The sequence below is a fragment of the Drosophila innubila genome (assembly GCF_004354385.1).
Source record: "Drosophila innubila isolate TH190305 chromosome 3R unlocalized genomic scaffold, UK_Dinn_1.0 2_E_3R, whole genome shotgun sequence".
In the NCBI taxonomy this organism is placed as follows: domain Eukaryota; kingdom Metazoa; phylum Arthropoda; class Insecta; order Diptera; family Drosophilidae; genus Drosophila; species Drosophila innubila.
The window spans coordinates 6,435,169-6,461,183 of NW_022995380.1; the positions used below are offsets into that span (position 1 = coordinate 6,435,169).

The window sequence follows — 26,015 nt, forward strand, 5'->3', positions numbered from 1 at the left end:
CAAGTGACAGTGACAACGACACGTTGGTGTCAAAAACTGAGCGCCATTTCAAATGTTTCAGCATTTCTGACTTTTATACCCTGTAGCCATAAAATCGCTTGGAAAGAGCATAATTAAATGATAGACAGAAAGGTGACAGCAGATGACTTAAAGTGTTTGCGTGATTTATTAACAGCAAGGGACGAGAATATCAAACATTATAAAAGCTACAAAAGGATAGATTAGTTATTTAAAAATTGAATTAGTTTTGGTTTACAAAAATTCTCAAAATTCTTAAATCATCTTAAAATGAGAAAATACAAATTATTCTCTAACACAAATGACTAGCAAAGTAATTTCTAAATAAAGCTTACTAGAATTCTAAATAAATTAAATTAATTAAATAATTATGATTTTAGAATTTGGATTAAATTTTGTAAATCAACTTTTATGATTCTATGTAAAGAAAAACAGCTGTTTATATTTTTGATTACATTGGATAAGATTGGATAATAAACAACGCAGAATACGATGCATTGCAGTGCCGATACGATCGGAAAATAAACACAACAATAAAATTTAATTAATTACATGGAACAGCAGCAAATCGCTGTCTAAAATGCATTGCATATAAAACATGTGGTTTTTCGTGCGAATTAAAATTTGTGTTGTGGTAATTAGAGCTACATAAGTACAGCATATCATCAATTCGATCACGCTCTGTTTCATTGCTCGCTTACTTGTTTTGTTTTCGATTCTCAGCTCCTGACGAATTAATATTTAAATGCTCACAACACGTCAAATAGATCTGCAGAATTTCAACTTATGAGTTAGTCACACTCACAACTGTCACCGACACAAAACTCGAGGACCAAGCGACAATCGAGAAATCAAATTTCGTACCGTTACTTGGTATGAAATTTTAATAACTTGCACATGTACAGAGAGACAGAGAGAGAGAGAGAGAGAGAGAGTAAACGACCCTGGGCAACTCAGGCATACGACAAGACTCCGGCGTGTTGCCATCTTGAGTTAATACTCAAATGTTGTAGTTGTTGTTGCTAATGTTGTTATTCCCCCTCCTTTGTTCACCTCCCATTCGCCACTTGCGTCTGCATTGCGCGACATAAAAACGAACACGAGCTCCAGCAGTAATAACAAATCTTTTTGAGATTTTCGCACGCATTTTGGGTTTGCCATCAAAATATTGTTATTACAAATGCAAATATTGACGCCCTGCATGCTGAGGGGGTGACATGGGAGGTCCTTGTGTATGGGCCTTTGTTAGTTGCCTTGGGCAGCACTTGGCGTCTTGATTATGCGGGACATTTGAATTTTCTTCGGCTGCTCTGAGACTCGAGGGATGCTGCTGGCGCCATAATTCAGCTTGCAGGGCTGACAGAGTTGCGCAGGATGTAGTAGCCTACGATTAAACAAGTTATATATAAGAAATTCAAATTAAAATCGGCATAAACAAAGTTTTTGCATATTTTTACTTGCTATTTTCAATCAACAATATTTTTGTAATCATAAAATTACATTTTTATACACTTTCTTACTGCTTGAACACTCTTGAAATTACTACGCTCGCATGCAACTCTGCGCTCGCTTTAAATTCGCCTTGCGCGCCAAATTTGATTGCGCAGACGCGCTCTCTTTTGGCGCCAATTCGCCGCAGCTTGTGTTTTGTTGGCCGGCAAAGGACTTGGCACGCTGCCTAACAATTCAGTTGCTGTCCAGTTTGCAGAGCAAGCACACACTCCATAGTGCAACAGCCCGACAATCAGCAATAACGAGACACATAATCATCATCATCAACATCAACAACGGCATCAGCAATTGTTGCAATAATAACAATATAACATCATCAACAGTGGCAACTGTGGCAGCAGCAACAACAATTGAAACCTGTGACCACTTGTCACACATGTGTTGCAAAAAGGGAACTAAAGTGGCACTGACAGTTGCCGGCGTTGCCGTTGCCGTTGCCGTTGACGTTAACGTTGGCGTCTGACTCAAGTGCCACTCTAGCGTCAGGCGACAGGACTGTGCCAGGACATCGGCCGTATATATATATCAGACCAGACTGTGCATGTGCGTGCGTGTTTCGATTTCGATTTTGGTTTTGGCTTTAGCCGCAACTCGTGAACCGTACTAAACAAAAACCGATACAAAACTCTACGTGAATTGTGTTGTGTCCGTGTACGCTTATTCTACACTTCTAACTGTAAACGTGTATCTGTGTTTGTGTTTGTGTTTGTGTTTGTACTTGTGTCTCTGAATCTATGTGTTTGTGCTCGTGTGGCGTCTTGTACGTGTTTACGTTCGCTCGCTAGACGAAACGTGCGGCAAGTTGCGACTTGATGGCCAGTTGTGAGAATCAAAAGGAAATTCCGCTCTTACAAATCGATTTCGTTGCTTCAATTTTTACTTGCAGATGGTCATAAAAATAGCACAGACTTCAGTATAATCACAAATTAAATTGTTTGCACAAAGATATCTAAATCGTAAAAACACAAAAACAAAAACGAAAACAAAACAGAATTTGGGAAGCGCGTGTAGAAACTTTTCGCTGATATCAACAATAATAACAATAACAACTACAACAGGAACAGCAATAAACTGCGATAAAAGCAACAGTCAAACAGAAAAGTTTCATTCTCATGTTGTAACCGCCACAAGCAACAGCCCCGCCTACAACACCTACACCGCCCCCATCACATAACAAAACGCAAATCAGCAGCGACAATGGCGATGTCGAGACTTTCAGACTCCATCTCCAGCTCCTCCACGTGCCACTACAGCAACTGTGTGCCCACAGCACGAGTTCATCAAGTAAGCAAACAATAAAACTTTCTTCCTGTCGCCTTGCAACGTTTTATGCTGTTACCTCCTCTTAGGTTGCCCACCAAAAGAGACCATTCAATTAACTGGTTACGTAAATTGGTAACGCTGGCTTCACAGTAGATGGTGAGCTGGCAAAACTGAGTTCAGCTTTCAGTTTTGGGTTTACATTTAATAAACTTAAAACGTTAGTGGTCTGACATTTTTAATATGCTGCCAATGAACGGCTGTGACATTGTGTCGCGCCTCTCCTTGGCCTCTGGCAAACAGAAGGTCCATGAAAACACACACACTGGTCTCAAATAAGCCAAAACAATCTGGGAAAAGTGCTCAATATAAAAAAAGACCCATCAAGGATTTAATGAAAATTTAAAAATGCAAAGTAATTCTTAATTTAATTACAATTATTACCAAAAAATTAAATACGAAACTTAATAAAAACTTTAATAATATATCTCTTCAAAAAAAAACTCTTCATGAGGTAAAAGTCCATCGACGGAAGTTTAGTTTAGTTCCAATTTTGTGACGAACCATATTTAAATCAATATATGAATTATAAAAAAATTATAATTGTAATAAGGAATAAAAATAGTTCAGTGTTCGGCACACTGCTATTTTTGGGAATAATGAATGTCTACTTTTTTTTTTTTTGCAATGTGCCGAACGCCGAACTATTTTTATTTACAATTATAAATATAATTTTTATATAATTTATATATTGATAATCACTGATTATCATATATACATTTACTGCATTGATTTTGATAAGCAGACCACTGTGCAGGCACACTGGACCGACCTGCCTTTTAGATTGGCTCTCGGCTGCTAGCCCTTAATGGAAACTGCCACTCGACTCTCAATAGCGCCTGGTTTGACTCAACCTTATTCTACTGGCATTTGCCAGTATATTGTATTTTGATTTCTTTTTAATCGATTTTATTAGCATAGGACTCGAAGGGTGATTTTTCGGTGTTCGGTGTCGTACATTTGATAACTGGCTGCATTTGTCTGGCATTTCGAATCAAATTTAGCAAACGCCAAATATTACATGCGCCCGCTACTTGGCATTCATGAAAAGCCAGTCTCGACTAATGCAAACTTTTCTGCATAAATTTTAAAACTACATGGCTAACAAAATATGCAAGTACGCATTCAAAAAACACACACATACGCACACCCACATACTCACGCACATACACTCACACATATGCATCATGGGATAGACAAATTGAAACTTTTTGAGCTACGCTTGAAAAAGTTTTGTATCTGTGAGAAACTCGTATTGCGTCGGTTTACTTAGTCTCTACTGTCAATGTTTTATTTGCTGGAAACTTTAGACTATCATTAAATACTTTGTGATTGCCACATGCACCGTTAGCCGATAATAATAATATACATATATAGTGGAATAGAAGATGTGAATATATTTAACTCAGATAATGCCCGACTAATGCCTCAGCTTAAATCTGGCAAATATTTGCGCATAAATGTTTTCAATGTAAATGGCATTATTCATTCTGGCGGTATTTTGTAGGCCCAGTAAACACTCCTCTTCCCGCCTACAACCTTTTGGCATCCTGCTGCGTCTCAAATGTCTTTCGATAAATGGCTGGATAAATGATAAATAGAATAAATGCCTTTAGGCATTTTTGTTTGCCATTCTTACAGCTGTCGCTGTGTGTATCTTTTTGTCTGTCTTATTCTCATTCTCATTCGCTGTCTCTCTTTTGAATTTAGCCGTAAGCTTATCAGATTCATTGCCAGCATAATGATGCTATGTAGCTCAAAATCACTGCAAACACCACGGAGTTGCGATTGAAAATTTAATTAAACAAGTTGTCATGCTTAGCCCATAATTGAATTAAAGGTAAATATGTTAAATGCTTAAAATACATAATTGATCTATAGTCGTTAAAACAAATTCATGTAACAAGAAAACTATTTGAATCAATTTGTTTATGTGTTATCACACCTGTGCAAAACATTTTTATTTGCTTTGTAAGCATTTATTCATCTAACTTTGTAATAGACATAGTAATAAAGTACGACACGCTAACAAAAAAATAGCCTTTATTCTACATACATTCAGTAACAATTATTGCACTTCATCCGAGTTTTTTGTTCATGAAAAATTCTACAATATTAACACATCAATTGGTAGTCCAGCCTACTTTTATTATATTTAGTGCTATATATAGAAATTATTGCCAAGAGACAGCAGAACAAACATAAAATACCACTTAGATGACATGAATATTTGATACTAATTCACAATCGAGCAAACAAACCGAAACAAATCCGGAAATATTCATACAAACGCATTTATATCAGTTTTGCACTTTCCGTTCGCTTTTCGTATTTTATTAGCCACTAAACATCTTAAATTGCTTGTTGATTTTGCCTTTAGAGTCGGATACGACCAAACAGCAAAGCTGCAAATTAATAATAGAAAGTGAGGAAGAGAGTTGTGGTGACAGGAGTTGGGTTTGCTCGTAAATAAGCGATTTGAGGTTCTCATTAAAATGATTTCCGCTCGAGACTTGGGCATTGACAGTGTTCATGTCATTAAGTGGACTTGGTTATCTCCAAGAGTTGTGTATCCCTGTCGAGATTTTACAGTTGATTTGGGTACGTCTTATATAATGTAACAAAAGATAGAATTTCGCTCGAATCGCTATTAAATTAAGAAATGTTTGTTCCAGATATAAACAAACTTGAAGTAAAGTAAAGTAAAGTTAAGTAAAGAATAATAAACATAGAATAAACTTTAGTTCCGTTATCATGAAAATAAAATATCAAATTGCGCATTTTGATGTCTTGAAGATGCTCTTATTAAAATGTTATTTAAGAATTTTGATAAACTGTTTGCATAGGGCCCCGGAATCTGACATCTCCCAAGTGCCCCAGACTGTTGTTACGAGTATTGTTGCGACAGCCCTCGTGTAACTTGTATGAGTTTTCTTTGTACTACTTGTGTTTGTCTTGCACTCGTCGCAACCAGGTCCTGCGCTGCTTTGGCTTGCAACTTTAAAAGCCATTGAGCTATCCTTTTGCACGCCGGATAGAGAGAGAGAGAGTGAGAGAGTGAGAGAAAGTCCACCTCTCAGTTCCTTCCCTTTCCCAGCAAACAGACATATTTTTTGTTTAGGATTTAACTTTCATTTTTGTGTTGTGTCAGGCATATGTAAGCTTGGTCTATGAGCTTTTCTCTGTTCTCTGTTCAGTGTTCACTGTTTGCCTTTGTCCTCTCGTTGGCCCCTGGGTCTTGTCGGCCTAGACCATTGTCTCTTAGGTTATTTTTTTTCTGGTTCATTTTCCCTTTTTTGATGGTGAGTGAGCATTGCTAACAGCTCCATATATGCATTATTTATGCTATTATCGATTTTTTATACGCATTTCAGAGGCACCGACTCGATTGGCCACCACAGCACGGTCTTATTACCAAAACCATTTCAGATAAACGTGTCGCAGTTTCCCTCCGAAATTAAATCATTCTTCAGACAAATTTACAACGAACTTTTTGAGCTCATCAACTTTACTTTGAGTCCTACAATTTGTCTGATTCAAGAGCAACAACAATAATGAAGCGAACTGGGAAAATTGCTTACTTTTAGGGTTTTTCTTTGCATTTATTTCGTAACACGCGGCGTATACACAATTCATCGTTAACTAAGTCGGGAAAAGGCCACAATGTGGTCAAAACTGCTGACTTTTTGCCTGATTTTAATTTTGACTTTTTAACAAAGTTAAGCAAATGCTTGGAATTGAATTTGGGGACAATGTCCAAGTCATAAATGGCCAACCAAGCGCGCTCCTAAGTACACAAAACTCGTTTTCGCTCCGCAATCCTCCCTGCTCCGCTTTCCTCTGACTCAGTTTATTTACACAGCTAACGCCTAAATTAAATTTTAAGCTGTTGATTTGCATTTTCAGGCTCCTTTGCGAAGAGGTCCTGATGCGCTGTTTATTGAACGCTGATTAGATTCAACAGCTTCGCCAAAAGAATAAAAGATCCAAAACAGATTCAAGTGAAGGCTCATTAGAGGAACTTATTTACAGTGCAGGAGATAGAAAAAGGAGAGCAAAGAATAAGAAGAAATGTCTCGCGAAAGCAGCGTCTAATTAAGAAGCTTACACAAATATACATAAATACAGACACACATACACACAATACATACGGTACGTATACTGTAGACACACATCGAAAGGGGGGAAAAAGCAGAAGCGAAACTCATAAAAAAGGTTAAAGTTAAACAATGCGGCGCGTGTTTTCAAAATGAGTTGGGCTTCCATTTCGCGAGCTGCCTTCATACTCATATCATTAATATTGTTGCTGTTGCAAAAATCTGTTAAATATTTTTTGGCCCTTAATGAAATTAGACGGAGGCGGCTCTCCGTTCGATGTATGGTGTGCGGAGCGCGAGGAACCTGCCACATCACTCAGCATTAGGTCGAGGTCTGGTAAAATGAAATTAGCCGCCTTCAACAAAAACCATAATCAAATTTTTAGCTACAAAGAAGATGAAAAATACTTGTATATACAGAATCTGAAAATCTATGTAGACGTACTTGGACTACTTACATACATCGTATTAGAACGGGAACTGTGTGCACTGGAGTGACGCCTTTCACTGTCGCTTGTTTAATTTACGCGACGAAGTAATTTAAAATAAACGCGACACTGCCAACAACAGCAACAACAACAACAACAATATTAACAATAAGTTCAAGGATTCCAGCAATGACAGCAACATCAGAGGGAGGATTGGCTGGAGAAGAAACGGCAAGGATAGAGGGGGAAATGGGCTCAGGCATTGCGCTGAGAAAACCAATTTGCAAACAAGTCAACAAAGGCAGACGAGAAACAGCAAAGTGCGCGTAGGTAATAAGGCAAAGTGCAGCCAAGACTCACATACATATTCTCAGAGACATTTATTTGATATGCATATGTAATACATAGTAATGAATATTCTCGTACATATATCCCGTCTAACTGGCCAGCCACTTCCGTATTTTAAAGTCGACAGTAAACAAGGCCAACTGATGCCATTATTGATTGGCTATGGAATTGACCTTGATGACATAATCGAGTTACCTAACCCCAATGCACTCTCACCTGTTGCTTACTCTTACATTGCAGGGTCAGCAGGTTGGCCAAGTTAGTTGCTATCTTAAATTACCTTTCAATTATATTCGCATTTTGCTATTCAAGTTAATCTCAGTTAATTGAAATAAATTTAACCATTTGGCAAGTTTAATTCAGGTATTTCTGAATTTAAAATCCTTGCCAATAAAATAATTAGTTAATTGCTTTCTTCTAAATGAAATAATTTTAATATTCTGTTAGCGTTTCACTTTGTAAATTGTTTGTAAATGTGTTGGAAATTCAGCCAATTGCCATTTTGATTAATAAATATTGTAGACCATGAAGGAAGTGACATTTATCTTTCTGTTCCTCTGAATTTCTGAGCTTTATTAATGACACTTGATGCAGATGTCGGAATCTGCCGATTTGAATCAATTAATCAAAGCATATTTCTAGGATTGATCGCTTTTCATTGGTTTCTTGAATGAAAATCATTTTTTATGTTTACAGATTTCTCAATCAAAGTTATGAAATTAAGTAAATTCTTAATAAGTAGATTCTAACAAGAATTGCTTTGTTATATATTATTAAAAAAAAATGTTTTATAGGTATAACAATTAATTGCAGCTCATTTACAGATCGGTTATAGTCATAATTATCTTACTAAAATAATCTAGTAGCAAATGCTATTATATTAAGTTATTAACAAATATTTGCAAATTCTTTGCCGACTACATCATGTTTTAAATAAAATATAATTAAAGTAAATACTTGTAAACTTAAGTGTATGTTTGTAATGGTGTACAACACAATGTCCACAACACTTTATTGTAATTGACTTGCAACATGTGGCATGCTACGCGTAACAAGGAGAAGGTACTTTATTTGTTGTGGACCAAGTACACGTAAACTCACAGAGCGGATGAGAAATGCTTGTGTACGCATTCGTATATTGCCAACTGTTGTTGTTGTTGTTGGTGTTGCTGTTGTTATTGTTGCCGCAATTGTTTGCTCAAATCGTTAAAACGTTAATCAAACAGTAAAGAGCACAAATGATGCGCCTGCGGAATCTGTGGCAGCTGCCGCTGTTGCCGCTCTTGGTTGCCACCTACTGAGGCAAACAAAGTGCTCACCTGAGTTTGATGTTTGATGTGTTGTGTGCACTGCTGGTTAACTTAAGCCGACAGACAAACAGAGAAGCCACAACAGCAACAACTAGATGTGGAGAAGAGTAGATATATCACAGGGAGATCCACATTTCATTCACTTTTACCGCGCTTCAGAGGCTCTGTTTAATATTGATAGTATAATAACAACAATGTGAGTAGTAGAAGTTTCATCAAAGCTACAAAAATAGCTACGGCATAACAACATGCAAAGCCACTCAATTGATTTTCAGCAGTAGCTCGTTGTCACTTATCTGCATTGTTTCGAATACATTTAAGGACATGGACATGGGTTGGGACTTGTACTCGCAGTCGCAGTCGCACTCGAAATAGATATCGGAATCGGAACCGGACTTTTGTTTACCCAGTTTGTTGAGCGAGGAAACGAAATGACTGACGGAATGAACTGGGCCAGACAACCCAGATACCAACTAACGACATTGCCCGACCGCAGAAGGCTTTGGTCTTTTGCCGGCGACCCTCGCAGCGGACACACGGACGGATACACAAATGCACAATGAGACACTTGGCACACTCGACGTACGCTCGTACTTGAATCGAATCAAGGACAATGGCACACGCATTTTCCAAGTATGAGTGCGTGTGTGTGTAAACCCACAGCTCATAAATATAAATCAGCTGTTGTCCATGATTCATTGAGTAAAACGTTGGCAATACAATTCCACGCCGTAGCATATGCTCTTTCTCTCTCTCTCACTATGTTTTTTTTTCACTACATCTCTTTCTGACTGCTGAGACCTACGTTAGTATGTGTGAAATTCATTGTTAGCATGTTTCTAGTAAAAAAACTTTTTAATTCCACGAATGTCGCCAAAGGCAAAAGCTCGCTGCCAGACCGACCGACCGACCGACCGACCAAGTAACTTGGCAAAGTGCCAGGACCGGCATTGTTCAATGTCCTTAAATTTGTTGCATTACAAGTATTCGTAGAACGTACAACGTGTTGTGCTCTACTTAATTATGCTAAATATTTCAGCAGGTAGATTTACAAAAGTTGCCTCTAAATTTAAATTGAAAATTGCACTTTAATACATGTACATTATTAATTTTTTTTGTAATTCAACTTCAAACTGAACTATTTAAATTTTGATTGCCATATAGTAAAAATATTCTTTTTAGAGACACATCCGCTTGCACTAACACTTCTGCATAATAATAAAAATTCTGACACCACCTCAGTGTTAAAACCACTTTGGACTGTGTGAAACTTTTAAGTCCATGTTAAATATAGACAGCGAAGGACTAGAGTGAAAGGCAGTCAGGCCAATGGTTTGTCTTGGCGGAAGGAAGAGTACAGCGCACTTGCGAGCCAATTAAAGGTCGTTTCGCTGACCCACATAAATAATGCAGAAGCTTTAATCAACGGCACAGCCCGTTGCCAAATGGCCCCAGGCAGCTGCTCGTGTAAAAGCTGAAAAAGGAAAGGTAGAAGAGACACTTGTCTACATTTTTGATAATCCTCTCCTAAGGTGGTCGCCGAGTGTCGCATTTTAAGCACTAAAAAGCAAGAAATCGCTTACGAGTAGGTAATAAATTTGACGGAAATGGCAAGCGTAAAAGGTAGAGTAAAGGAAGACATAAATAAAATTAGAATACGTGACTGGAGTGGTTATTCCTGGTTAGTCTAACGACCCGTCATTAGCTTTGATTTGTCCAAAAGGACACAAATGACAGTTCAGCCAGCCGACCAGCAACAACAACAGCATTGTAATTACGTTCGCCCGCTTCATAATTCCAAACTATAATTGTTCAAGTCTCACAATATGTATGCACGTGGGATATGTGAAAGGAGTGTCTCCGGGGAAAGTTAGCACACTCGGAGTAGCTACGAAGGCCTTAACGCTTGGCTGCTTTCACATAAAGTGCTCCTAAGTGAATCTGAGTAGACACTCTTCCAACACATTTACACTTGACCTAGCAAATGTAAGGCTCTCAACTGCCCCTATTTCAAGTAAGCATTCAGTTATATTTGCTTAAATCTTATTTATAAGCCATTTATTTGAAAAAGTTACTCAAGTTTCAGAAAGCCGACAGTTGGTCTATCTTTATCCACAATTATGAACACTTGTTTAGTTGCCGTGGAGAACAAATCTAATTGCTTTCTTTTAAATTGCTAGCAAGATATTGTGGGCTTTTGTTGTTGTCGTTGTCAAGGTTTGTTTTAAGGTTTAAGGCCACGCAAATTAATTAAAAGCAATTTACGCGTCACGCACATGTTTAGCGCCACGTGGCGTATACGCGATTCCATTATTATTTCCTCCTCCTTGTATTAATTCTCTATTTTTTTGAAGGAGCGCATTCGTTGTCGCTGTTTGTTTTCTATAGTGTTTTTGGTCTTTGTTATTTCTTTTAATTTGCGCGTGCCTTTTGGATGCCACCGCAACAGCGTTGCAGCCACACGAAAAATAGTCATAGATCCGCAAAACTTTTCATAGCATTCTTTTGTGCGCTGCTTGTAGAATTTTTTAAATGCGTTTTATGCTAATGTTGTTTTCTGCACTGCACATTTAAATATGAGTGTGCTTGTATATGGGTATTAAAGTCAAAATCCAGTGAAAGCAGCAGGGGAACGAGAATTTGAGAGAGAATAACTAACAAAACGCTTTCAAAGTAGATGGGCGTACACTGTTTAAATTTGCTGCTCGACATTTTTGCGGTGCCCTTCAAAATTAAACCGAATACGTGTATACATGTCTGTATAGTCGTATGCGTGTGGATGTATACATGAGAATAAAAATAAAATAAATTTGGTCAGCACATGCAAATTTTGGTGGTGCTTTCAGGGTTGGGAAGACATTGTTATTGTTGCTGTTAGTCCCATAAATTTAAAACGTTGTAAAGCAAAACTTTGTAGCTACTACAGCAACAACAAATCAATATAACTGCCATCAAGTGGATGGGCAGAAAACCAGCCAAAAGCAACATAAACATTTCTCAAACTTTGCCTCATGACATTCAAATAGAGGATTAAATCCTTAAGCAATATTTGTGGCATGTTTGTCTAGGATTCTCTCGGTATTCAAATAAATAAGAAAGGTTTTCTCTCTTTTCAAATTGTTTCTTCTCTCTCTCTCTCTCTCTCTCTCTCTCTCTCTCTCTCTCTCTCTCTCTCTCTCTCTCTCTCTATCTACATATTTACCTCACTTTTAGTTTATCTGTCTCGCTTCTGTCTCTGTTTTGTTTATTTTTATTTTTGCTTTCGACTTGAGCCTAATTTGCGCAAATATCTCGCTAAACAGTTCATTTAACTTCAATGGACTGGCAATTGCACTCAAATGTTATACAAATTGGTTCATTAACTCAATGAAATTCTGAGTATTTCAGCTCTTAGCTCTACATTCACAAATTGACATTTTGCTTGATTTATAAATACGTTCACTTTTCTAGCCACATGCCGCCAATGTGATTGATCATAACTTAACTCCCACACATGCATACACTTCCCTTCCTTCTTCTATCATTCTCTCTTCCTCTCTCTCTCTCTCTTTCTCTCTAAGGAGCAATTAAAAGTCAGAAAATGACCCCAATTACAAAGAAGTCAACGAGTTGTACGTTAATTTGCATCAAACCACCGCCATAATTACACTATAATTATCAGGGCAAGCACAAACTATGTTTCAAAATATAACAATAGCAGGAAAAGTTAATTGTCAGCGCATTTCATGTCCATCCCAGGTGAGAGAGGTTATCTGCCGAAAAAGTCCGTCATTCGTTTATGATTTAATAAATGAATTTGAAAATTCGCAAGCCATTGAATTACGCATACGCCCCGCTGGTTTTTGTGCCAAATTGTACTTGACATCAAAAATAGCTTTGGCAAGAGACAGGTAGCTATCTGACTGGCTGACTGAACTGAATGTCCATCGTGAAAGTCAGTCAAATGGCAGGGCCACTTATCTATAAATAATTCGAGTATAATTCGAGTACGCGCTTATTGTTGATGGACAGTGAATGGCGAAGTTCAATGTTATGGCCCAACCATGCGAGCAGGGCTTCGATGTGTTTGTGTAACTGTAGCAGTATTCGAGAGAGGCGGCAACCCTGGCGTACAATGAGCCTTTGTCACGCAGTCCTCGAAGTCATGAAACCTTCGAACTTAAAGCAATTTTTGTTCAAAAATTTCAATCATGAAATGCTCATTTTTAGCTGTGATTAAATTTGACATTTGACAGACCGTACGACAAGCACGTAACTGTAACCGAGTCTCACCTGAATACCTGAGTAACAGCCGAAAACAGAATAATTGGCTTGTCAAAAATACGTCTATAATTGCCTGTCTAAAAAATGATATTAACAGTCAAAGTAATGCAACAAAGTAAATGTTTAATGAGATGCTTAAAAACATAAACATAATTATTGCTGACATATTTTTAATCTTATTTTTACTATAATGAAGAAAAAAAGTATCATTTGAGAGAATTAAATCAGGTAGTATATTCAACAAGTTAGAATATTGAAAAACTGTGTGTTACACTGTAAAGAAATGGTTTTCATCAACTTCTGATGAAAAATTTAAGACTCATATTTCAATCAATCGACAATGCCGAGAGCTTTCAAATATAATGCAATTGCAGTCTTGACAAGCCCTCTGACAGTATATAAGAGAGTTTTGTAAATGAAAGGAAAGCAAAATAAGAAACAAAACTTCTGACGGAACCAATATTAATGGCGACCTGCCTTCCATTTATTGTTCGAGCTATTTGAAGTGTCAAAAACGAATTTCCCAATTGATTGATTGCCAGCTATCGATTGACCGTACAATGCCAACATATAACCTGAACCGAAATAGAAAACAGTATTTGTTGTATTCGTGCAAGTCGAAATGCTAGTTGTATACTATAAAGTATTCGGCATGTTGTATATATATATTCTGAAAGTATTGTTCAGCTCTTAAATTAAAATATCAAGTTCAGTGTACAAAAGAAAAAACAAATGTCTTGTTTTAAGCACAAGTGAGATTTGTAATACATATATGTATACATATGTGTCATATTTGTATACAAATATTTTGTTTGTGGATCGGTTACATCATTTGCCCATTCGCGTGCTGGATTATTTAATTTTTTCATTACCCGACGTCTACAAACGTGTTTAGCATGCAATGTTCCCCATTGGAAGCCGCATTCTCCTGGGTCCAACACAGACGATACTGATACAATTAATGGTCTTCGGAGGCCGCTCTTACGAAAAACGGGGAAAGAACGAATTTGATTTGTATTTGCTTTATTACCCACGTCATGCATTGACGGTAAACTGATTTCTGCAGAAGCAGCAACAGCAGTTAGCAAATGAAATCGAACAAATATTTATTAGCCCAATCGAGCTGCTTCCTTTTCTTTCAGCCTGTTGGCCTGCTGGCCTGTTGGCCAATGCAAGGGCAATTCCGGAATAGTTGCCAGCACAGTGTTGTAATTGAAAGCGATTGCCTTGCAAACTTCAAGGGCAGCCAGTTGGCTGACTGACTGGCTGTTTGGCTGACTGCTGAAAATACAATGGCGCCAGCTCATCGATATCCATTGACATGGCTCGGCTCTGGATTTGAGTTTAACTCTGGTTTTGGCAGCATACTGATTATCTGATTGCTGGCATGGCAAATAATTTACGTGATTTATGTGAACTGTTGCGGCATGTAATTTGCTTACTTACCAACCTGATCAGCCTTTCAGACTGTCAGTCTGTCAGTCTGTCTGTCTTTCAGATTGACTGCACAATGTTTGTCAAATTGACACTAATTAAACACATCGACAAACGAAGAAGTTGCTGCATCAGGGGAAATTTTCATTCAAAGTACAACACACATCGCACAGTGGCCAAATTGATGATTGATGGCCAAGTCAAAAGGGACCTGTCACGTACAGTAATGTGCGAACACGGATTTTCCTGCTGCACAAAATATGCAAAGTCATTTGCAGAGCTCAAAAGTGTTGCATACTTTGTGAAGCGCTGACGTAACGCCAGCATGCCACAATAACAAGTGTTGTTCGCCATGGAGCTTGCAAGTTGCAACTACCAATGTCACTGCCACTGCCATTGCCATTGCCAGTGTTTGCCAAAATTCGATTTTCGATCGGTTTTGGCCGCTTTTGTGAGTCGGCTGGTCCTTGCAATTGCCGGAAGTGTTTCACACACAACGTCAGCAGCCGCATTTAAATTGTTGCTACTGTATGTACATATGTGAGTGTGTGTGTGTGCGTGTGTGTGTGTGTATGTGTTCATTAAGCGGCAGCTGAATTGCAATTTCAAAACGAACGAAACTGCAATTCCAAAGGCCAGCAGCAACAACTGAAAAAGGAGCCCCGAAAAGTTTGTTAAAGTTGCATAAAGCTAAGTGCCACAGGCGTCTACCTGTCGATGGTTGTGGCATTGCTATCGTTGGCATCGCTGCTGTCACCGCTTGCTGCTATTATTCCAACCGCAATTGAAGCTTGCAATAAAGCCGAAAGATTTGCCAGATGTCAGCACTTTACCACATGCTCTAAAACGGCATTAGTAAAACTATTTGCTGTCTTTTAGGGGCTAAAAGATACCTGAAAATAGAATTAACTATGAGAGTTTGTTTGATTTAAAACTAAACTACTATTTTAAAAACTATTTTAAAGAATCTATCTCGTTTCAAGTACTTAGCAATAGTTGAAAAACTGTTAAAAAAAAATAGTTGAAAAAAAAACAGTTTCTAGAATTTATTTGAACCTACAAACAATGGCCGTGACAATTTTATGATTGACATTTGAGAGATCCCTTTTTTTTTGCTCGATTAATAGAATAGAATGCTGCGTAACAAATACTTTCCCTGGCTAACCTGTATTATTGAAATGTAATCTATGGCCAGGTTGGGTTTAATTATTTGTACAAGCCGAACCCTTTTAATTGGCTGAGAAAGCACCGACAACAACAATTCATCACTCTGTGTCATTGGAGATTGAACAACAAAGAGGAAATCAAAGACAAAAGCATCAGGACATCAACTGATATCAAACAACCAAAGAGTTTATTCACAAAGTACAGTGGAACAGTTTTATAAGACATGTGGATTAAATACTTTATAAAAGTTAAAGTGGGGGGAAAGTCATCAAATTTGATTTATTTTGCACATATAATTTAATTTAATTTTTTTTGACGTTTATTTAAAACCATTAACAAGAATTATAAAATAAAAAGTACCAAGATAACTTTTGCAACTTATTACATTAATTGTGAGTATTTGATGAAAGAAAATACTAGTTCCACAGTGCAACAGTAGATAATGACTTGATGAACACGCCCACACAATCGAGTGGCACAGATCTGAGGTTGAGTGAGACATTGTCAGGCAACTGCACTGGCTTTAATTAAAATCTGATAATTGCGATAAGGGACTTTGTCATTATGCGGGTGGTTCTCCGAAAGAGAGACAGAGGGCGTTTACAAAAAGTGCCCACAAATGCGTGGCATGTTGGTTGAAATTAAATAAATAAATAACCACTTTTACCACACACACACACACACACACACACACGAAGCCAATTTGAAGGTCTTTTGCATGGCTAAAATTTGATTAAGTGAGTGCCAAGCGAGGGAAAAGCTGGCAGCCAGGCAAAATGCGGTCATCAATTTAAATCAGTTGCTTACGAGTAAATACAATAAATAAGGGTCGGTCGAATGCACAAAGACGCGACGCAACGCGTCGGCCTCTTAAATATTAGCAGACATTTTTAACAATTCACCGTAATGGCTGGCATCAATTTTGGCCAAGGTGCATGCTAACTGAATATCTGTTTTGGCCAAGCAGCCAGTCAAACTGCCTGCTGCTGTGGCTGCTTGTGGTGTGCGTCATTTAATCAGGCAAAGTGATTTTCGTACAGTCTACACACATACATGCAAACACAACTTATCATTTAACAGATACAAGTATGTGAGGATGTGATATCTCTGAATGTACGAGTGTGTGTTTATGTGGGTGTGTCTGTGTTTGTGTCTGCGTGTGTGTGTGTGTTTGTATAGGTGAGCACGTTGTAGACAGGAAGCCAGCTCAGTGGCAGCTGATGTTCAGCCCGTTTAACCTTACGCAACGACCCAGCTGTAAATTTACAGCTATCATGCAAAGTTCCTGCCAGTTTTGGATCGGGCTCAGTGCCTCTCTCTTTCTCCCTCTCCCACCCTCTCCCTCTATGTTTCTATCGTGACCCTTGCGCCCCAGGAGGCAGTCCAAAATTTATTACCATTTTGCAGTTATAATGTTTCAATATCTCGTTTTGTGTATCCGTGTGTTTGGGCCGTGTTTGTGTTTGTGGGCGGCTTGCGTGCCCATTAGCGCCATTTTAGAAACGATTCAAGCAGATATATAAGTACTATTAGGTGCTCCATGGACTGTTCATTTATTGACAGCCCACGGGCAAAGGCAACGGCAACGGCAACGGCAACGTGACGGCTGCGTCATTTGTCATACATTTGTCGGACTCAAGCCAAAAGAAACTGAACTGAGTGAATAAATTTGGGCAGTTAACCTTCAACGGTTAACTGCCTTTTCTCCAAACTGAAGGCCTGCAATTGAATGTGAAACATGAACTAACAATGACAACGAACGAATCCAACTGATTGTAAGACGAAGCCCCAAATTGCCTCGGCCCAACTAATTGGCACGTGCCGAGTCTCTAATGACTTGCTTAAAGTTCCAACTACTGAAACAGCAACCTCCACAACAAATGTGTTCATATGAATTACTCCTAGCTTAACGAATGAGTTTTGCATTTGCCATTTTAGCAGCTCAGGCGAAGCAGCTCTGCACTGCAGCTCCTCACAGTTGTAGCAGTTCCATTAAACCATTTACGAGTACCTCCTGGCCCCTTTTTAAACTATCTTTTAAATGAACAGCTGCAGCGTCAAGATACTAAATCGTGCAACATTTATCTACTCGTTTGCTGCGAGTACCATTACCATAAATTAATAATTTACCCAAGTACAAATTTAAATGTAGGGACTGTAAATAATTTTTATTTGATGTTTTGAAATAAAACAAACCCAATAGCCCCTGTGCTATTATTTATCGAATCTTTAAAATAATATATAATATCTTTATTTTGAATCAAAATATAAACCTCATATGATAAATATTAGACATTATAATATTTTAAATTTAGTCGCATTGAACTGTTTGCTGTGAAAGTGACTTATGTTTTCGTAGCACGATAGTGCTTTTGTTTTGTGTAATTTCTCGAACCACTGCCCAAAATCAAGCTTTACACGAATTATAGTGCTTATCAATAGTTATAAGTTTTTCCAAAGTTTTTATTTTACACTCAAATACTTAATTAGAGAATTGCCCATATTAACATACCGAAAATTGTTATTATAGTTTTTTTAATATAAGTACTTCAATTTGATATTAAAGAAACAAACCAACAGATAATAACTGAATTTAAATAAAGAATATTGAAAAAGAAGAAAATATTTAATCTTCTCTCAGATGAAAAACTCAAAATATCTCTTTAATGTTCTTAAAACCATTACATTATTTTCTCAATTCCATTATTTTTCAAGGTTCAATTGACAATGTTCTTGATTGTGCAAAACGGTTACTTCTTCCCACAGCTATTTATTTATAATTATAAGCTTTATGCAATCTCCCGCATATATATACCCGCACTTATCTATGCAAATGAGTTCAATATTATTTGCTTTCATTAAACATTTTTAAAGTTCAGTTATAACAGTTTTTGTTATTGCAACAAATTATTTACCTGAAACATGGTGTTTGTTCGTTGAACAATTATTTTTTCCACTGAAACAATTATATAATTGTAATTTTATAAAACGCCAAATTGTAAGCTGAATAAATTATATTTTATGATTTATAAATATTTGATTAAAAATCTGTAAATTGCAAATGATTTAAAGGAACCATGTGGCACTAAGCTTTTTAATTTAATACACCACGTACATGAAATTTCCTAGATGTTCATAACAGTTGTTTTATTTATGGAATTTCGTATTTTGTGTCGGTATGCTTTTAAGTGTTTAAAGGGCTTAAATAACAAAATATATGGGATTTTTCCATACGTCTCTATCTTCAATTAATGTTTAATATGAAACTAAAATTCACATTGACATTGCCATTAGAAAGTACCAAATTCAAGTCTCTTCGATTGAATTTAAATATTAACTATCTCTGCTTAATTTTAGTTATTTAACTAGATGATTTGCATGTGGTTAGTTTGGTTGAGTGGCTGCTGGTTAATAATTATAATCGTATAACTAGATTAATGCTCAAGATAATGAGTATCAAGTACTCATACATACGAATAATTGTAAAGACATTGCAAACAATATTCATGCTTGCTCAAGCTGAAGGAGGCGGGCAGATTTTGGTTAACGAAACTGCAGGAATTATGGAAACGTCAAAATGTGCAACCCAACTGACATCTTCACCCGCCCACAACCCGACACGTCCAACACGACCGACACTGCAGCTGCAGCTGCCACCGCAGCAGCTGCCGCTCTTTTCAAATTATCGTATGATATCCTCCGATGAAAATTTCATTAATTTACTTTCGTCCGACAAAGAATAAAGCACACAATGCGAATTTTCACGGAATGCCACAGTCGGAGGTCAATTATTGGCTGACATTGGCTGCGGGCACTCACACACGCCCATATATATATGTACATATGTATGTTTCATATGTATATATCTATATATGTGTATGTTTCCAGCTAATTTATTCGTATTGTGTGCTTGAATATTTAAATAGATAAACAGAAGTTTAGCACAGTTTCATTTTTGAAGGTGCTGCAATTTATTTAAACAATATTTGTTGTCGTGTTCCTCTTATCGAATTCCCACAAGAATTGGGCCTAGCTATACTACAGTTATGTATGTATAATATTTAATAAGAATATGTGGGATTAATTATTGCACATCGTTCGACGCATTTGGTTTTCCTGCTCTTGCGATGTCGAATTGGGGCGTTATGTGAGTAGTTAAAGTGGAGCTGGCACTGTGCCAACCGATGGCTGACCTCAACCTTGCTCAAGGGCTCGTCCTCGTCCTCGCCGTTGTCCTAGTCGTGTTGTCGTTGCTTTTTTTGCTGATTTGTGTTCCTGCCATGACTTAATCCCCACCGGCACACACTTGAGCACGTTTGCCCAGGCGCGGCTTGAACGGCACCGATTTCTTCGTCAAACGCGACACAAACTGGCCGCCAGTTGACTCCTCGCTGCTCCCCCTGCCCTCCAATAGCTGCTGAAAGTCAATGCTGCGTCCAAGGCGTGGCGTGCGCACGCGATAGGCGGGTTCGCCATTGCTCTGTACTGCAGGATTCCAGAAAAACAAAGAAATAGTCTCTGATTTATAAACTCACTCAACGAAAAGCACAACAAGAAAACGTTGAAAAGCTTTCATAGTTGTAGAAATTTCTATTAACACTTAATTTCTCTCAAAACAACAATTAAATAAGTTAGTGGTATTTAATTAATTTCAAAAGCTGACAAAGGCAAATAAACCCATTATCAAATTAGAAATAAATAAATAAATAAATAGTTATGAAAAGTAAATTTGAGTTAAGTTTATGCTTGAAATTTTGACAGTTGCAAGTTGTTTGCCTTTAGAAACTTTACCATGAAAAAATCTATTTTGTCAAGCTTTCTAGGTGGAGCATAGTTGAAATGCCTTCACAGCTCGGTTGTCATAATGCCGCATTACTTATACGCCACGTGTGTCTGGATATTTGTAGTTAATACTCACGCTGTCGAAGCTTCTGCAACAGCATATAGTAGGCCAACGGTGGCATATTATCCAGGTCGAATTCCTGCGCCTGAGCTGGTGGCACGGCAATGCTTGCTTTTTGCACCAAACTGTTCTCTTCCAACTCGTCAATGATGTCGTTCAGCTCTTTGTATTCGCCCATGGCACGCTTGTGGCGTGCTTCCACCGCAGCGGCTGAGCTGCCAACGCCGCTGCCAACGTCGCTGCCGACGCCATTGATGCGATTTGGTAAATCCAGTTTGTTTGTGCCCTGCGCAAATGAAGTGACACAAAGCGGTTAGCGGCAAGCAGCAAGCAGCAAAACAACACAAAACGAAACGAAACAACAAAAATATTTGAAATATTTCATTTGAGGCCCTTTCGCTTGCGGCAAGGCTTTCAATATCGTTCCTGGCGGCTTTCAAACTGTCGACACGTGTTAAGTTATTTTTATGCTGCCTATTTATGCGCATACGTGAGCTGCACACACACAGCTCACTCAATCTCTGTGCGAGAGTGTGGGAGAGTGTGTGTATGTGAGCGAGTGTATGTGTATGTGAGTCGAGCACTTTATTGTTTCAATTTACAGCATGACAGGCTGCGTGTAACGCTTGATTAGACAACTCAATGTGAATTGAAATGCCAACACCTTAAATCTGCTCCTAAGTTGCACCTTGGCCATAAACAGAATACACTAACCCAATCCCACAAGAGATCACACACACACTTAAATATTGGCCAACCAAAAATGTTATTAAATCTGTGACTAAACATTGTAAGAATCGAAAAATTCCTTCTCAAGATACGAGTATCGATTGGAATCTGAGCAAATTGATTATGCGAACTACGGCATTGGCATTGGCTTTAGCCGAGTAATTAGTGCGAATGACAATCAGGAAATTACTGCTAGCTGTAGTTGCCAAAAGTCAACAGCCACAAAACGTATTCAACGGGCTTTCGAAAGGGATTTCGCAAAGTTTTGCCAAGTGTTAAGACAACTCTGGTTGGCAATTGTCTGGATTTGGCCTTGTCGAACTTTTGAACTGGCAACGCGTTCGCAAATAAAACTGATTAAGTGGCGCTTGTTAAGCTTGCTTCTGCCTAACTCCCATCAACCTGTACAGTGTACACTCACCTGTATGGCCTTGGCATGGCTGCAGTAGACCAGGTAACACGAGGCTGCGATTAACAGCAATGTGCAATAACCTTGCCTACACATAACTGCCAGGAAACAGGGTCTAGTCGAGCGTAGTGCGGTTTCTTTTTTACGAGCGGCCCTCAAAGGACACTGGCTTCAAGCTGGACACTACAAGCACTTGGAGCTGCGAGGATAATGCGTAACGCGTTGCGGCTGCCGGACAACTGATGCTCTAGCCAAGAAGTGCGACAATTTTTATAGGCCATCGGCTTAAGCCTTTTGCGAGCATGATTAAGCCATTGAGTGACAGTCACTAAATGATTTGTTATGCGCTCCTAATCACAATCACTTGGTAGTAAACAAGCCTAATCCCAAAGCCAGAACGGAAGTGCTAGCCATTTGTCTCCCACAATTGCACAGCAGTCTTCAGATTGTGGAAAAATTTAAATAACAAAATATTGGCTTGTGTTTTTATTATTTTGTTATTCGAATTTCAAATATGATTAATTTATATTCTCAAAGTGTCAAATTATAAATTTCAATTGTCAGCTAAACATACTTTGCAACTTATTAGCGTTTTCGCACCACTGTGCCTGACACAGCAGGTGGTCTATTCACGTTCTATGCAAATCAATTCGCGTGAAAAGCTCCAAGACCAAAACCAAAACCAAGCAGGAGTAGGAGCAGAATCAGAAACAGGACCAACATCAATGCCAATGCCAATCGATCAATCTTATTTAAATGCTGACAGTTGTCGTCACAATGTGTCTAAGCGGGGGATTTTCGCTTGTTTGTCATTGCCTGTTGGCTGGAAAGGCTTGGAGTGTTCCCCTACCAGGCTTTCAACTCGGTGAGGCTTATTTCTGAGCCGCATTAACTTTAATTTGTTGTACAAACAGCTGCGCACCTGTCAGAACCAAGTGTCAGCCCGGTCAGAAGAAGCCCACCTAGAATTGAGTGTCAGCTGTCAATTGGCATTTAAATGGCATGCAAGGAATTCAAATCAATTGGCAAGTCAAACGACAAACTTTGAGGACATAAAACTAACAATACAACTATTTAAGGAGCATCTCAACTTCAATTTGTTTCTCGTAAGCAGCAAATCACTAGGAATTTCCAATTAAACACTGACAATTCATCAACAATAGCAGTAAAGCAAAACGAAGGCTGCCCTGACAGCCTGAATGTTTATTTGTGCCCTGAATTTAGATAAACATGACCCAAACTGACCCTCGACTGTGATATACTTGTGTGTTTATACAGTAACTCAATAGACAATGGACACTTTTATTTATTGACCCTCTAGTCTGTTAATTTTTGCAACAATTTAAGGATACATTTTAAATGTACTCGTAGTTTATGAAACGGAAGTCACTGAACCGCAACTATGAGTAGTTTGTAAAGTTGATGACAATTTGACAATTCTGAGCACATTCAATGAGACAAATCCCCATTTCATTTCAAGCATCAGTAAGATTGCCAAATGTCTTTTGCAGACACATTTGACTCGTGTCCTTTCCCTTGCTCCGCTCCGCTCCGCTTGGCTTTTCCATTTTCCGGCTTCGTTCGCACTGCCATCAATTGAGTTGCCAGTTTGCCAGTTGGCAGTTTCCAGTTCATAGTTCATAGTTCGTAGCTCATATTTCATATTGAATTTGTAGGAATTGTTGATAGAGATGATTACAGTGTTTACAATTAGTATTTGCTCGGTCGCTTTATCAGTTTCTGTTTGCCAACTCGGCAGCAGTTAAGCCTCTTATTGACTTGGAGAGGGCCTGAGAATGAATATGAACTTAATTGAATTAGCAGTGTCCTGTGCGCGGGTGGCACTTTGAAGTTTGCACTTTACACCCGCCCACGACTGGACTATATCCTTCAGGTCGGTCCCAGCTGACCCATGCGCACTTTATGTTGACCCGCGCAACAGCAGGAGGAGGGAATAGGAGGGTCAACTGAGTGGGATCAGGGAGCCAACTTAGTCGACGCTGTTGATGTTGATATTTGCGCTTAAGCGCAACTTTTCAGCCGGAAGAGCAGCGGCTTTATTAAGTTTCCGGCAGCACAACGCACTTACATACAACACAAGCCACTTGAAGGCATTAATTATGCCACAATGGCAACGTCTGATGTGGCAACTTATCCAGGATATTAAAGGGCGCTCCGCCAGTCCGGGCAATGGTGCATGAAATTTATAAGTTGCAGACACACTTAGACAAGTTTAAAAGCCCCTAACAAATAGAAGTTTCAGACTTTGACTTCTCCTTTCTCAACTGTCACTCACTGAATGATGTCCTGTGTTATACTCGCGAGATCCGAACATTAAAATATTTAGTTGCCAATTCTGGCTATGGATAAATGACAGCGTTTGAGGTTGGCTCAAGCAATCAAGTCAAAATCAACTGGCGAACGAAAGACCACACGGCTAAGAAGGATAATAGCTCCGTGAAGCGAGCAAGGACATAGTAGACATTGGTCTTCATGTCTGCGGTTCTCTCTTTCTCTCTCTCTCTCTCTGAATGTGTGTGTGTGTGGGAGTATCCCTTGCCACTTATAAATCCTTACAAAATATTGAAATCAAAATACTGAAGGGCATGAAAAACTTGTTTTCCTTCGGAGAATGAGAAACAGACAAAAACTTATATTCAACGATTTATAGAGCTGCCAAGGACATTTGAGCTTCAATCTTGCAATGCACAGACGGCAAAATAAGTGATGAAGTAAGTTGTTAGAGTTAACAAAATCAGATGCTTAAAATCCATGTTTAAGAATATGACATTTAATAGCAATTTTTTCGTATCCAACCAGCAAATTGAAAGAATTATTATTATTACTGGTTACCAACTCAATCCAACTCAATTTATTACTGGTTATCATTACAATAATTGAAATTATAATCCTTAATCAACAAGAACTAGAATTGTGTCATTTAGTTCAATTAATTACCGAACTTGTTTAAGACAGTTCAATTCATGAAGAATTTTATCTCTGTTGCTATGCAGCTATTTCGTTGTTATATTATGTAGTAATCAAAATAAAAATAATATTAAAAAAGTCACGTTTTAACCTATCAAAAATCTGACAAGTTTCCAATTAAATTAATATATAAACAGCTTAGTAACTCCTCCAGCAACTAAATACTCATATATGTAAATTGTACAAGCGTGTATTTTACTTATGTGTGTTTGGGAATTTGTTGCTAGCAATCCGAGCTTTGAGGTTATGGCTTGGACAGCATCTTACCCCTAGATGTCAGCACTTGACAGCGCTGATGACAGTTGAATGAGATATGCAGATGTGTCTCTCGACGTTCCGATAAAATGCATGCCAAGTGCTCACATAGCGTATACGCAATATATTTCTGTATTTTAACAGACAGCAGAGAAACACATAGACATTGGTAGAGAGGATGCTGGTAACGATGCGGCAACCAGCAGCTTCAGTGTCGAACAAATAGCAGACACATCAATATATATTTATATATATCATTTGGTTTTTCTCCTTTTTTAATCTTTTTTTTTTGGCAATTTCGTTTGTTAATAAATTATTTATTTATTTTCAGTCGAGTTGTCGAGTCGCCGATTATTGAGCGCTTGAACATTAAACCCGGACAACATTTGGATTTGCGAGCAACTTAAACTTAAACAAGCAGCAAGAGTGCAACAGAGAAAGAACGAACGAGGAGAGGAGACAAACGATGGCTTCGCGACCTGGCAGAGCACTAGTTAAACACTCAATGTCGTTGCTATTGACGTTGCCAACGAGCATCTCGACTACCAGTTGATGAGGCTGGGTCTCAAGTTGAGGCTATGGATAAGGCTGAACTCAGATACGCTTCCTTGCCTTCCAAATTGCAAATGTGTTTGCGAGTGAAAAACAATTTGGGTCCGAGAGAGTGCAGCAACATCTAATTATACGAGTATACTAAAATTTTAATCAACGCAGCAGTAATAAATTGATATAATGACAATGCTTAACAGTCATCGCAGCTCAAGCACTGCCATCAAGTTGGCAGCGCCAACGTCAACAACAACTGCGACAACAACGGCCACGTCAACGTCAACG

At 38.3% G+C, this 26,015-nt stretch overlaps 1 protein-coding gene and 1 long non-coding RNA gene across 2 annotated transcripts; one reads left to right on the top strand and one right to left on the bottom strand.

Annotated features, from left to right (window-relative positions):
• Positions 1–2,681: 2,681 nt before the first annotated feature.
• LOC117789743 lies at positions 2,682–25,632 on the top strand. The gene is made up of 2 exons (XR_004617927.1): positions 2,682–2,814; positions 25,513–25,632. It is a non-coding gene; the product is annotated as an uncharacterized LOC117789743 (long non-coding RNA).
• Positions 19,845–22,177, bottom strand: LOC117789742 (protein hugin). The gene is made up of 3 exons (XM_034628857.1): positions 21,951–22,177; positions 20,816–21,086; positions 19,845–20,382 (listed from the first exon to the last, which is right to left on the bottom strand). The coding sequence occupies exons 1-3, from the start codon at positions 22,032–22,034 to the stop codon at positions 20,183–20,185; spliced, it is 555 nt and encodes a 184-aa protein (XP_034484748.1). The 5' UTR covers positions 22,035–22,177; the 3' UTR covers positions 19,845–20,182.
• Positions 25,633–26,015: the final 383 nt, after the last annotated feature.

Coding starts and splice junctions, on each gene's coding strand:
- LOC117789742 (XM_034628857.1), bottom strand. CDS start 22,034: ATGTGTAGGCAAGGTTATTGCACATTGCTGTTAATCGCAGCCTCGTGT. Junction 21,087..21,950: donor GCCATGCCAAGGCCATACAG/GTGAGTGTACAC, acceptor TCATTTGCGCAG/GGCACAAACAAACTGGATTT. Junction 20,383..20,815: donor GTTGCAGAAGCTTCGACAGC/GTGAGTATTAAC, acceptor GGAATCCTGCAG/TACAGAGCAATGGCGAACCC.